Genomic DNA, 14,787 nt, shown 5'->3' on the forward strand with positions numbered 1-14,787 from the left:
GACGGGGTTTGCACTTGTGTGCACACCAGTGTCTGTGATTATGGACTTTGTCTTCAAGTATTCAAAAGTTTGTCAGATCGAAGAGGAACCAGCCTTGTTTTGCTTGGTAGATCCATGAGCATGGTGGGTAGGGGGGTGGGAATTGTAAAGCTACAGATTATAGCTGGATGTCAGGAAGAACTTTCCAATAATCTGAGTTGCTCAGAGGGATGACAGCGCTATCCTGGGAGCTGGTAAAGGGCATCCCTCCTCAGTGGAGCTTTTCAGGTAGGGCTTTGTAGAGGGAGGAAATTCCCGTTGGAGGCTGGGTTTCTGAGCTCACTCCCTGCTCTGCAGTCCTCTGCTTTTCTCATTTGGTGGAACAGGCCTCAGTCTTATAGTTAGGGCTGTGTGGGTTCTGATCCTGGCATTGGCGCTTACTTTCTGCATGACCTTGGGCAAGGCTCTTCCATCAGGTTTTCCTGCAGGACCTGGCCTGCCCCCCTTCCTTTGCAGGCTCATTTTGAGTCAAGTGCTTTGTAAACTGTCAAAGCGGGAGCTCTTATTAGGATTATGGGTGTCTAGGCTTGGATCCAAGCTCAGCAGGAAGGTCTCCTCTCTTCGCTTCTGCTGGGGTTGCAGATACTGCTTGGGCAATTGTCAAGTGCTAAAGAAACGCCAGCCAAGACGGGCTTGGACACAGAAGGCCCTACAGAGTGCATTCCCAGCTCGGAGTCTCACCACCCACCCGCTACCCACCCGGGTGCCACCTTGAACGTTTCCGTCTAGGTGGCTCCTTTGCCTCATCTGTAAAGTAATCAGGTTGGACTCCAGGAGCTGTAGGGGCCTTTCCAAGGTGTGACATTGGCAGGTCAGAGTTCTTGGGGCCCCTCCCTGCAGCATTGCCATTTTATGACTTGGTATCCCTACCAACTAAGCTAGCTCCCAGCTCTGGCATTCTGTGCTGCAGTCGGCTATGGCTAACTCACTCTGTTCCCTCTTCCTTCAGGAGGCTGTGACATACCACTCCCGCTGACCATGTCTGACAGTGCAGATAGTGAGGAGAAGCCCCCAGCCCCTCCGCTGAGAATGAACAGCAACAACCGTGACTCCTCAGCCCTCAACCACACCTCCAAGCCCCTGCCCGTGGCCCCCGAGGAGAAGAACAAGAAAGCTCGTCTCCGCTCCATCTTCCCTGGAGGAGGGGACAAAAGTAATGTATTGGGGGCTTGTCCCTTCTCTCTGGGTTTCTCTGTGGGCTCCTAGGAAATGGTCTTTAGGCTGAGGTTCTCTTGTCTTTGTGAGAGTGTTCAGGGTTTCCTAGGGTGGGAAGGCTGGGCTTTGAGCTGTCATTTTGTGAGAGGAGGACCGGCACAGGGAACAAAAGAGGTCTGGCCTTGAGTACCAGTTTGGTCTCCAACACTATCCAGGTGACCTTGTTCACAGGGCCTCAGTTTCCATCAAATGTGAAATGGAGATTATCATTACAGAAAGAATAAGCATAGTGTGAAGTGCTCTGGGTTTGGAGTCCAGAGAGCTAGGTTTGAATGCTGCCTCTGTGATTCATTACCTGTGTGACCTTGGGCATGTCACTTCCTTACCTTGGGCCAGTTTCCTTCTGTACAAACTGAAGGGTTGGGATTGAAGATTTCTTCTAGTTCAAAATCCTGGGGTCCCTCCATAACATAATTTTAAAAAATTATCTTATTTTTATTAAAAACCTTTTTTTCACCATGCTCATTTCTGAATATATTTCTTCCCCTCCCTTCCCCCAACCATCCCCTGCAAGAAACATTTCAATAGAAAGTAACAAAGCAAACTGAACCCATACATCAGCTGTGCTTGCTGATACATACAACGTTCTATACCCATAGTCCCCAACTTTTTCAGTGGAGGGAGTGAGGCTCTTCTCCAGGGCCAAGCTTGGCCTTGGTGATTAGATGTTCATTGTGCATATTCAGTGGGTGCTTTCAAGGCTGACCACTCACAGGCTCTTGAGAGAACTGAAAGGGACCTTGGACCATCAGGCCCCACCCCTCCTAAGCTCCCATCCAGCCACAGACAGGTGGTCCTAAGGCAGCCCCTTGCCATTCATCAGCATGGTTTTGTCCACCATTTAAGCCACTGCCCTCAAGTTTGTAATTGACCTCTCTCTTCCTGTTATAAGGGTTAAATGAGAGAATTCATTTCAACAAATATTGCTTAAAGAATAATGATTGTTTCTCCTTCCAACTCTCAAAATGTCAGATCTGGATAGGAACCTAGAGCTAATTTCATTTGTGGGGAAGCTGAGACCCAGGGGCTAGGGAAGGGGCTTGCCCCAGGTCACATGGCTCATCAGGGCAGAAGGAGTAAACTGAGGCTCAGGGAAAGGAAGAGATTTTCCCTTGGTTACACAGCAAGTGAGGTCCCTCAAACCCAGGGAGCCTTACTTCCCATCCAGGGCTCTTTTAGATTCTTCATGACACAACTCCCGAATAAACAGGGAATCCTGTTAGGATGGGGTACAGGGAGCTGGGGAAATGGAGGGTGAACAAGGGTGCCGGAACCCCCAGGGATTGTTCATTCCTTCCTTCATTCATTCAACAAACATGAATTCAGCAGCTAGTGACTGCAAAGTCTCACCCTCCTTCTCCAGCGTGAATGCTGTTTCGGGAGGAGAGTGAGTGGGAGGATTGGCACTGGAGAACTGGGCCCATGAGGGGCTGGTGAATTTTCTCAGTGTCTGGGCTCATGCCCTGGGTGTTCCATCAGTTTTGCCAGAGGGTGTTAAGTATAAGGTGGGTGGGTAGGTGGTGCCTTGGTGAAGCTGTGGATCAGTAGAGCACTGGGCCTAGTCAGGAAGACCTTTGTTCAAATCCAGCCTCAGACACTTCTTTGGCTTCATGATCTTGGACTGAGTCACTTAACCTCTGTCTGCCTCAGTGTACTCAATTGTAAAATGGGTAGCAGCAGCCTCTACCTCCAGGGTTATTGTGAGGATCGAATGAGATGATATGTAAAAGTGCTTAGCACAGGGCCTGCCACGTAGCAAGTACTGTATCAATACTTATTCCCTTATACCTCTAAGATAGTTTGTGATGGTCAGGGATTCAGCCCTGGGCTGTGTATGCAAGTAGGCACGTTCTTTAGATATTGTTACAGTGGGAAGGGGTGTGACAGGGATGGCTTTGACGTCTGACACCTGAAATTGACTCCTGGCTCTGCTGCTTAGAACGTATGTCTCGTTTGGGCTGTTACTCCACCGTGGGCCTCAGTTTCCTTCTTTGTAAACACTGGGCCTTTTGAGTTCTGGACCCTTGGTCCTATAATGCAAAGTCTACTTTCTCTTCCCCGTTATAGCCCTTCAGATACACTGTGCCCCACCCTCCTTGCCTTCTCTAGGCTAAACACTCTCCATGCATTTACTCATTAATTCAACAAATATTTATTAAATGCTTACTGTGTGCAAAAAGCCTAATCCCTGTCTTGGTGCCAGTTCCCCAGATATTGACTGCAGAGATCACATCCCTCATTCCCAAACTCTAAGTCATCTCTTCTCTAAGCTAAATACCCCCAATTTGTTCTTTTGTTCAATGACTCTTTATTAGCTGAGGGGGAGACACAAAGGGGCATAAGACGTAGTCCCTGCCCTCAAGTTTATAATCTTGTAAACAAGACCAGACAAGGAAACGAGTAACTATGATGTAAATGACTATGTCACATCTGAGAGGAGTGCTGGTCACTTAGGGAGTGGGAGTTCATGGGAGGACAGGAGATTGGTCCCCCTTCCTGTTTGGGCTGCTGCTGTCAGTGATGTGATGGTAACTGGAGAAATGAGAGAAATGAGTTTCCCTGACCAGGAACAGGTAGGTGGGAGTCTTCAAACCCCAGACTCTCTGAGTAGGAGGGGAGCTCAGAGATGCCTAGTCCAGCCTGTCATTCGGATTCAGGGCCTGCTTGAACACCTCCAATTACAGGGGACTCCCTCCCGCCAAAGGCAGCCCATTGCATTGTGGGACAGCTTCAATCATTAGTAAGGTCTTTCTTCTTTCAAGCCCAAACCTGCCCCCTGTCACCCCTCAGAAGTTCAAAGGAGAAAGGAAGGTTAGATGGGCGACCCATACCATAACCAGAGTCATTGAGACTCCAGCGATGGGCACCCTACCACCTCCAAGGTGGCCCATGCTCCTTTGGGGAAGCTCTCATTAGGAGGGTTTTCCTTAGATGGAGGTGGCATTTCTCTGTCATTCCCTCATTCTTCTAGTTCTGTCCTAACTTTACAGTTGCTCAACTTGCTCATTTCCCATGACCTCCTCCTCCACCCCACCTCAACTACACCCAAAGATGGTCATACCCTTAATTTTGCCATCACTCACAATGTTCCCCCTCCATGTTCATGAAAGTCTTTTATCAGATCATTCCATCTTTCCTTCTCTTCTTTATCCTCCCCATGACCTCCATTTCCTCTATCCCATTTTTTCCTAGGTCCTCACCCCTTCACTGGCTATACTCTCATCCTTTCCCTATCTTGATGCACCAGTTTAACTCTATACTGTCCTCTACATCCAAGTCCTTTGTGCCGCCTTGCTCTGTTGCTGATAATATCTGGTCAAGACCCAACCTTTGATTTCTTCTGCCAGCTACACCTTTTACTTCTACTCATGTGCTGCTGAACCCAGCTCTGGGTCCACTAAAAATTTATTGTATATATAATCTCAACTGGGCCCTCACTGCAGCAAGGCAGGCCTTTTATACCTCCCTAATTGATTCATTATTCAACTCCTCACAAGTATAATGTCCTCTGTCTGACTTTGAAATCTCTTCATGATCTGGTACCCTCCCCCCATTCCAGTCTTCTTACAACTTCTTTCCCTCTTCCCCCCCCCCCCAAGCACACTTCCACCCAGTGACTCTAACACCTTTGCTGCTACTTGAACAAGACCCTCCATCTCCTAAGTCTGTGATTTCCTGGACGCATCAAGTCTTCTCTTCTTTGTAAGCTCAGTAGGTCAGAAATGATTAATCTTCTTTGCCAAGATGCACCAATCTGGTTGGAGCCTTGGGAATATGGTTGGCTGATGGCCTTTGGGAGCTCAGACCCCCTACTGGTGACGGTAGGGGAGGAGAAGTTGGGCCTAGGTGGCCCCTGGGGAGAAAACAGCAAAAGTCTTTCCCCAAAAACAAGATGGTGGATCAAGGTCATGCCCAGAGTTCATTCCATTTCCACCAACACTTATTAATTATCTACTAGGTGTAAAAAAAGACACTTGACACTGCTGAATAGTTGCTAATCTACATCTATTGAGGGGTTCCCTACATCAATGAACGGATAGGTTTGGACCAAAATGATTGTGGAAAAGCTCTGCAAAGATGCAAACCAATCTCACTCCAGCTTACAATTGAACACATCATTGTATATACATGTGAGTGAGTTAGGTCTTCCCTCCTTTTGGCAGAGAGGCAGCATGACACTCCAAACCCTTGAGCAGCGTCTTGTTGCCCAGAGTCACCTCCTCCACAGTCTAGTGCTTTCATATCCCTAGCTTTACTGCCTTAGATCCCTTTGCTCCATGGGCTCCAAGCTCTCTCACTCCACTAGAGTACTCTGGCCTGTGGGCCCCCATTTGCTTGTCTTTTCTTCCACTCTTCCTTATGCACAGAATGTCCTTCATCCTTTCTTTACCTTGGAATTCCTACACATCCTTTCAAACCCAACTCCAATGCTGCCTCCTCCAGAAAGCCTGTCCTGATTGCCCCTGGCCAGTAACAACCTTTCCTTTTGGACTACACATAGAATGTTGTTTGCACCTCCCAAATGCATAGTGTTTTCTTCATGCCCCCTATTTATATTATCTTATTTCTCAATGACCACCCCCCCAACTAAATGCTTTCTTGTAACAGAGAGTAACAAAGACCAAGAGTTATTCCAAACCCATCCACAGATAGGGCACATCTTGCAATGCGTGCTGCATTCAGTCCCTCTTGTTCCCTGGAAGGAACACCTCAGCATCAGGCCTCTGGGGTTGGGCTTGGTCATTGTGCTGGCCCCATTTTATCATGTAATTTTGGTTGTGCTCACTAGCCAGCCATGTTGGCGCTGCCTCCCACCCGCTGCTAGGCCCATGAACACCAGGACTGAGGCTTTTCTATGCTTTGTGTCTCTTTCAGGAAACTCCTAGGGCTCTGTGTGTGGTTAGCACGGAGGTGATTTTGATGAATGAAACCCCTCCCCCCACATTCTAGACTACTTTCTCAAGGGCAGAAATGAAATAATCTTTTTACCCCTCCTGGAGTCCAGTTCAGTGCTCCACCCAGAGGGAGTGTTTAATAAGTGTTTGATGAGTGAATGAATGAATGAATGAATGAATGAATGAATGAATGAACAAAGGAACAAATAAGTTGGCCAGAAGAGAATGTCACGGACAAAGGCAAATTCCAGACCAAACGTACCAGGAAAAGCCTATGTTCTTAGTGCTAGGAGAATCCCCAAGCCCTTCTTTTATGGATAAGAGACTTGGCCAGAGAGGGACGTATTTGAAATCACACAGGAGGTAAGTAGCCAAGCCTGAGGGAGAGCACACTTTCAGGTACGGTGGGGGTTGCTCAGGGCAGGCTTCTTATAGGGGGCAGCCCCTGAGCTGATCTTTTCGATTCCATTGTAGAACTTAACATTTACCATATTAGTTACATGTTTCCATATCTCAAAAGATCCATGGCATGGGTCCTTTCAACAGTCTAGGCATTGGCCTAGATTGCTGGACCTCCAGGACTCAGTAGTTCCAAAACAGTTCCAAGACAATCTGTCCTCTGTGCCCAGGCTTCTAGTGGTGGGCCTCTCAGGCCTGAGCTAGGCTGGTTTACTAGTCACCATTGCTGGGCTGTTTTCAAAGCTTGGTTAGCTCAAGCCCCACTTGAATTAGAAGGAAAGGGAGGACTCCAGTGGATGATCTATCACACACACACACACACACACATACACACACACACACACACACACACACACATATATGCTTGTATCTTTACTGTGAAACTTGAGAGAACATCTCTTTCATTTCAGATAAAGATGGCTTGTTCCTTATCATCATTGCTTTCTTGAAAATTCATAAGATTTAAGTTCCCACTTTAGACCTCAAATTAGCTTTTAGAGATGCCACATTTGGCAGGGAGCAAGGGGTGTCTGGGAAGGGCACCTTATTTGTGGACCCATCTTATATTCAAGTCAGAAGACTTGAGTTTAAATCTCAAGTTGGATACTTAGTGGCCGGGAGACCCTTTGCAAGTCACTTTTTTTTTTCTACTCGATACCAGACTATGGGATGTACATTTATGTAATTGAATCTAGATGATACCAGAGTGTATGGTATAACAGAAAGACCCCATGGGTAGAATTGCTTGTCTCCTGTTTTCAAATGCATGTGTGTGGCATAGGAATTAGGGGAAGCAAGGCCTTGAGGAGTGCCTATAGCCCTCTCCCGTTGGCCCAAGATTTGACTTAGAGTATTGAATTGGCACCTTGAAAGGCGGGGAAAGCCTGGCTCTGAGAGGAGGAGGAGTGGAACAGGAAAGAAACAAGGGGGACTGATGGGTGAAGTGGTGCTTGGGTGGAGAGCTGCTAAGTGATGCCTTGGACTTTGGACATTGGGCAACGGACTATGGAGTGGTTGAGTGAGCTGTTTTCTCCACTGTGGGTAGAGAGTTATTGTTCTTTGTCATTCTTAGACATTTCAATCAATCAATCAATCAATAATTAAGTACCTACTAAATGCCAGGCATACAAGAAGAGTTAAAAGATAATCCCTGCCCTCAAGGAGTTTATAATCTAATGGAAGAGACAACATGCATACAAATATATACAAAGCAAGCTCTACACAGGATAAATAGGAAATAACTAACCGAAGGAAGGAAGACAGAGCTGAGATCTGGAGGGTCTTGTTCATGGGACAGCCCAGGGACCAGTGTCACTGGATTGAGGAGAACTTGGCAGGGTGTGAGAAGACTGGAATGGGAGGAGTGGGCATTGAATGCTAAACAAAGCATTTGGAATTTGTTCCTGGAGGTTATTGACTAGAGGGGAGATTACATGATCACCTGAACTTTAGGAAAATCACTTTAGTGGCAGAATGTAAAATGGATTGGAAGGGGGAGTGATTTGATGTAGGTGGATTCCCCCCACCCACCCAGCAGCTATGGAAATAACCTAGGCATGAGGTAGTAAGGGCCTGTATCGAGGGGATGGCAGTGTCAGAGGAGAGAAGGGGACATGTTTGACAGACACGGGCCTTGGCCACAGCTTGGATGGGGGGCAGAGCTAGAGAGAGTGAGGACTCTGGGATGATTCCTAGAGTGTGAGTCTGAGGGTCTGAGAAGAGGCTGGGGACATCCCTGACGGTAATAGGGGAGGTGGGGATGGGAGTGGGAAGAGGGTTTGGAGAGGAAGATCACAAGTTTTCTTTCGGACATGTTGAGTTTAAGATGCCTGCTGGACGCCCATTTCGCATTTGGAGATGAAAGACTGGAAGGCTGTAGAGAGGTTGGGGCAGGATGGGTAGATTTGAGAATCATCAGCATAGAGACAGTCATTAAAACCATGGGAGCTGAGGAGATCCCTCATGAAGTAGGACAGAGGGAGAAGAGCAAAGGGCCTAGGACAGAGCCTGGAGGGACACCTGTGGTTAAGAGGGCATGATGTAGAGGAGGATCCAGCAAAGGAGACAGAGAAGGGGTGCTCAGAGAGGGGGGAGGAGAATGGGATGTCCTGAAAACCCATAGACAAGAGCGTATCGAGGAGAGAGTAACCAGCAGTGTCACAGGTTACAGAGAAGGGAGGTCAAGGAGGAAAAGGCCATTGGATTCAGCAACTAAGGGATCATTAGCGACTTGGCTAAATACAATGTCACCCCATTCATTGGTACAGACTTATCCTTTTCTGTCTTGTGAACCCATAGATACTAAAGAAATATAAGTGGTTGGTATTTTCTTCCTCCTCCTCCTCCTCCCCGTCATCATTATTAACGAAAGTGCTGCAGGGAAGTTGTTGAAAAGCCTCCCCAGGATTGTGAGTCTTGTTTTCAATGCCCCTCCCCTCTGCTTGGTATAATGGCAGCATTGCCAATGGAACTAGAGTCATTCGAGACCATGGAGCCGGATGTCCTCATCTCCTAGAAAGGAGAGGATGTGGGGCCTTAGAATGTCAGCGCTTGGACGGGGGGGCCTCAGGTTCATCTACTCTAACCTTCCACCTTCCATCTTCCCAAAGTGGGCAGTTCAATAACCATGCATTTTATTCTGCTAGACCATAAGGGAAAGACGAAGATAAATAAGGCATAGGCCTTGCATTCAGTGAATTCCCCATCTAGTTGGGCAGGGGAAGAAGGCATGGACCCAGATGAACACAATGGGAAATGGAATATTGTAGATGTATTAGGAGATTTAAGAACAAGGGTAAATTACCCATCTTGGTCAAAAAGAGTTACTGTGTGCCACTAACAAAATTTAAGCACTTACTACATGTCAGGCACTGTGTTAAGAACTGGGGATACAAAGAAAGGCAAAAAGACAGTCCTGGCCCTCCATGACATCTCTAAGGGACAGACAAGAAGACATGGCTGGGATAATGTGGTGATAATTAGTAGAATACAGCTACCCCACGATGGTCCCTTTCTCCCTGTCCCTTCCTGCCCATAAATCTGAGAATCATCCCCACCTCCTTCCCAGGGTGATTGGGTGAATTAAATGTGAAAATACAATTAAATGCCTACTGTGTGTGAACAGTCCCTTGAGGCTGGATGCAAATCACTTTGTAACAAGAGAGAGAGACAGACAGACAGACAGACAGACAGACAGACAGACACCCAGACACCCAGAGAGAGAGAGAGAGAGAAACCAAGACCCACATGGACATATATTAGCGTGATTATAGTTGGTTCTGCTTGGGATCTTAATTTTGCAGTGCCTCCCAAACTAATACTGTTGCTGCTTCTGCTACTAAAACTCCCATGGCCTCTCTCTTGCTTTCTCCCCCCATCAGCAGCTGCCGTGGAGTACCCCAGGGACTGTGCTTGCTTTGTTAGGGTTTAGTCTTTTTAGCTGGGCTTTGGCGGAAGGCAGAGAGTACGTGCCCACCACATGTGGGAGTGATGAAAAGCTGGACCACAGAATCAGGACCCAGAACAGGAGGTTGGGCTGAATCAAATAGAAAATTGGATTGGCCAGAAGGGGCCGTTGTGAAGGAAGGTGGCCCAAGGCTGCTGGTCAGTATCTTGGCACAAGACCTAGAGAACAGGAGGAGGTTCTTAGCCGAAGGGGCTTGGCATGGGATGAGTTGCTGTCCCTGGTATACTTAGCCTGGGGAAGGGAGTAGCAGAATGAAGGAATGCAAAGCCCATTTATTAGGTGCTCACTGTGTGCCAAGGACGGTGCCAGATACAGGGGCTACAACAGAAAAGGTCTAACAGTCCCTGCCCTCAAGGAAGCCACACTCTAATTGGGGGAAGAGAAGGGAACAAGCTTTTGGAGAGGGCCTTGGATCATAGTGGCAGTTAAGATGACCCTAATGGTGGATGGGAAGGCACCAGAAGGAATTGAATTGTTGACTCATCCAAACCTTGTGAGCAGTCAGGCAGCCTTGGTGAAGGCAGGTGACAAGGCAGGAGGGCCCCTTGATGTTAGCAGCTCTTCCTAGCACTCATCTGACCCACATGGGTTCTGGGACAGCCTCGGGCAGAAGAACAAGGTGGTGGTGGTGGTGGGAGGGGGCTCAAGGCAGGGTAGTTTCCCGTCCTGGGGTGGCAGTATTTGGGAGATGGATCGAACCTGTGTCTATTTGTCCCTAGGACAAAAGGAGGTTCAATAGATGGAAGTCAAAGATTTAGGTTTGATGTCATGAAAACCTTCCTAACATTGAGGGCCACCCCCACACTGGGATGGACTGTCCCCACACTGGGATGGCCACCCCAGAAGTCCTGGAGTGCTTCATGCAGAGGCTGGCTGACTGCTTGTCAGTTATTGATATCAGTCTGGGGATCTTGGTTAGGGTGGGGGTCATCAGAGGTGCCCTCTGAACTCCCCTTCAACTTGGAGAGGCTGTGATTGTTATTATTGCAAGCCCTAGACAGACCTGGCTTGATTGCTGGAAATCCAACTTCTTATTTCTAGTGATTTTTCACAGCAAGACCACTTGGCTTGGGTAAAGGTGAAGCCTCCTGAGCAGAGATGTCATCAGACTCCAGCAAGAGAAAGTTGTTTCTTGGGTGACCTTGTGCGAGTCCTTTCCCACTTGGGGCTTTGGTTTCCTAGTTAGATTCCTTCCTGTCATGGCATTCGCACTTTCCGCATGCCAAGTTCTATCATGTGATATTCCCAGGCCCCCTTTAGTCCATGGTCTCTATTCCTGTGAGTTTGTGATTATTCTTGATCATGGCCAACAATCAGCACCCCCCCCCCCCGCCATTCTCTTTTTCCTTCCTCTAGCCAATAAGAAGAAAGAAAAGGAACGGCCGGAGATCTCTCTTCCTTCTGATTTTGAGCATACGATTCACGTGGGGTTTGATGCCGTCACTGGAGAATTCACTGTAAGTAATTCCTTCCCATCTTCCTGCTCCCCTCCCTTCTCAGAGCACATATTGTTGTGTACTTGAGTCCCCATAATACTCCAGGATGCATAATGCCAGGGACCTTGTTGAAAAGGGGTCGAGAAGTGAATGGGACACGGGGAAGTGGAGGCAGGGGGCATAGTCAAACGCTAAGAAGTTGGCAGGGCAAGAGAGGAAAGATATAAGAAAATATCTTGGGGGTGCAGGGCTAAGAGGAGGGTTCTCCCCGCCCCCCCAGGATGGAAGAGACCTTTGCAGGCTTGTGGGCAGCAGGGAAGGTGCCAGGAGATAGGGAGAAACCAGATACCATATACATCCATAGATGAGAAAGGATGGGATGGAGGAGACAGCGCCAAGGCTTGGCCTTGGTAAGGAAAAAGGCTACCTCTTTGGAGCCCTTCGGATGTTCTGCCAGTGTAGCTTGGAGGCTCCTCTGGGCCCAAAGGGAGCTCAAGTTTTCCAAGGACCCACAGAGGGATCCCATTCCATTTTCATACAACTCTCCCCCATCATCCCTTGCTCTTTCTGCCCACTCTCTTCTATGGCCCACAACACTCTAGACCAGGGGTTGGCAAATGCGGCCTGTGGACCATACCCAAATGGAAGAGCCATTCTTAACTCCCAGGCCAGACAAAAGCAGGTAGTAGGCTGGATTGGGCTCGTGGGCCAGAGTTGGCTGACCTCTCTTGGCCCCTCCCTGGAAATGTCAGGGCTCAAACAGAACAGGACATCAGAGAGGCTGCATGACTTTTGGACCTGGTGGGTGGCAGGCCTACAGAGGGTCCCCAGGGCAACATACCACTGAGCACCTGGATTGCTGTGTCTAGTTCATATTATCCCAGACTTAGAGCTAGAAGGGACCTTAGTGGCCAAGCCCCTGATTTTGCAGATGGATAAACTGAGGTCAATTCAATTCACATTTATTAAGTGCTTATTATGTGCAACACCCTGTGCCAGGGCTAGCAAGGGAAAACAGAGCTGAGGAGACATAGTTTCTGTTTAAAACCCTGAGGGGAGAGAAAGCGGAGACATGGCTGCAAGGATAAGCCAAGTTAGTAAGTGAGGAGGAGTTGCCCGAGTAGCCTGGATGTTGGAGCTTGCTGGAGGTGCTATCAGGGAGAGCTTTATGGAAGAGGAGGCACCCACACTGGGCTGTGCAGGAAGGGGAGGATTTCAGTGGCAGAGGTGGCGGCCTCGACGTCCATCCCCCACACAGGAGAAGATGCCCATAACCTGAGAATTGCTTGGGGTGATTGTGAAGGTTCTTTCTAGCCCGGAGAGTCTGGGATGCTCGGTCCCTTCCTTTCCTCATCTATTAGAGAAGGATAGTACCCATACCACCTACCTCCTGGAGGTGTTGTGAGGAAGCAATATAATAGTATAATTATGCTTATCCAAATCTTTAGGCCTTTCCAGGTACCTTCCTGTCAGTAGGAGTGAATGAATCAGAAGGGATCATGGGAATCATAGATTTAGTGCCAGAAGGGGCCTTGGAGTTCATCTAGTTTAACTCCTTTCCTTTAAAAACAGAAAACAGGCCCAGAGAGGGCACGAACCTTGCTCCAGGCCCCTCAGCCAATAACTGACAGAACAGGACTGAAACCCAGGGCCCCGACTTGCAATCCAGGGCCCAGAGCCTTCATGGCAGCTTGATCACCCACCTGGAGTCAGGGGGCCTGGTTTTCACTCTGGCCTTTGCCATTTTCTGGCTGGGTGATCCCTGAGCAAGTCACTTCCCTTGCCTTGGCCTCAGTTCTTCCTCTGAAAAATAAGCATGACAATTCCTGTACTGCCTGCCTCAGTCGACTGCAGTGGGCACAGCACTTGATAGACCTTCCCAGGCTTTCCCAGGTTCCTTGGGGTTGATATCAGAGTGCTAAGATGCCCACCCCCCTCACTGGGTGATGGTGCTCCTGGCCCCCCCAGCTTGCTTATTACTATCTGCTTTCTTAGGGTACTCACTTTTGTAATGATTCTGACTGTCCCAGAGGTCGCTGGAAGACCTCTTATTTCTTTGGCCCTGGGAGGTTTGGACAGTATTCTATCTATTTCTTTGGCCCTGGGAGATTTTGAAAGTATGATGTCTGAACCACAGCTTAAGCAAGGAGAGTAAATTTAGAATTTTCCCTTTTATGGATGAGCAAACTGAGGTGCAGAGAGGAAGAATGACTTGCCCAGAGTTCCCTAGCAAGTAAGGGTCAGAGCTAAGATTTGAATCAGAGACTCGACCAAAAGTTTTTCCATGATGCCATGTTGTTGCTTTTAAGCCCAGCTTCCCATTGGCCATCCTAATTTGGGGATCAGGAGCCCCATTGGGAGAAACCCAGTGATTTTGTAGACCCAAACCCATCTCCTGTGGGCAGTTCTAAGGGTCAGGCTTCTCAAGTGAGGAGCAGGCTTGGATCAGCAGCAGTGGGCTCTGGCAGCTAGAGTGTAGGTCTAGGAAGGCCTAAGCTTCAGAACCCACGTAGTGTGTGACTCTGGGCCAATTACTTCTCCTCTCAGCCTTAGTTCTTCTCTTTGAAATGGGGAGAATGATAGTGATATCAGGAGGCTCACATGAGGTCATGTTTGGAAAGTACTTGGTGAACTCTAAAGGCCCCTAGAAATGGCTGCCCTTATTGCGGGTCACATGTACTCTTGGGTTTCCCTCCAAACTGTGTGGCTGCGCCCCAGGGCCCTAAGAGCTGCCCCGCCTTAGGCTGAGAATGTGGCAGATTAGAACCTCACTTGGGGCCCTGTATGGATCCTAGGTTTGGGTTCTGGCTTTTCTGACCTTAGAGTCCAAAGGAGTGCTTGGTGCCTAGCCAAAAAATCATTTTCTTGTGCCCAGAGAGGGGCTTGTGGGGGTGGCCAGGGTGGGGGGCTGTGCTGGCCTTAAGGCTCAACTCAATTCAAGTCAACAAATCTTGAGGAAGCTCCTGTTGTGTGTAAGCCCCTGTACTCAGCGCTGGGGTTGCAAAGATGGGGACTGAGAGAGTGCCTGCCCTCAGGGAGTTTGCAGTCTGGTAGGGGTGCTACAATATGGAAGGTCTGACTGGGCTAAGGAGAGCTCTAGACAAAGTATCAGAGGAGCTTCTGAGGAGGGAGCAGAGGGCAAGGGAAGGAGGAGAGGCCTTCTGCCAGGCAGGGTGACACAGGCCCAGAGATGGGAGGGTGAATTAGGGGATTCTGTGGAATGCAGTGGTGTGAGAACAGACTTCCTTGAACTGGAGTGGTGGGCAGGCCACCCAGT

The 14,787-nt window shown here is 48.6% G+C and overlaps 1 protein-coding gene across 10 annotated transcripts in view; it reads left to right on the forward strand.

Annotated features, from left to right (window-relative positions):
• The window catches only part of PAK3 (p21 (RAC1) activated kinase 3), a 79,530-nt gene that overhangs the window by 40,427 nt on the left and 24,316 nt on the right, over nt 1-14,787 (forward strand). For all 10 annotated transcript variants that reach the window (XM_043974070.1, XM_043974071.1, XM_043974064.1 and 7 more), the window contains exons 2-3: nt 989-1,192; nt 11,431-11,531. In XM_043974070.1, coding sequence (XP_043830005.1) covers nt 1,018-1,192; nt 11,431-11,531 — 276 coding nt within the window. In that variant the 5' untranslated portion in view covers nt 989-1,017. The remainder of the gene's footprint in view (nt 1-988; nt 1,193-11,430; nt 11,532-14,787) is intronic.

Source organism: Dromiciops gliroides, chromosome X (assembly GCF_019393635.1).
Source record: "Dromiciops gliroides isolate mDroGli1 chromosome X, mDroGli1.pri, whole genome shotgun sequence".
NCBI classification, from domain to species: Eukaryota; Metazoa; Chordata; class Mammalia; order Microbiotheria; family Microbiotheriidae; genus Dromiciops; species Dromiciops gliroides.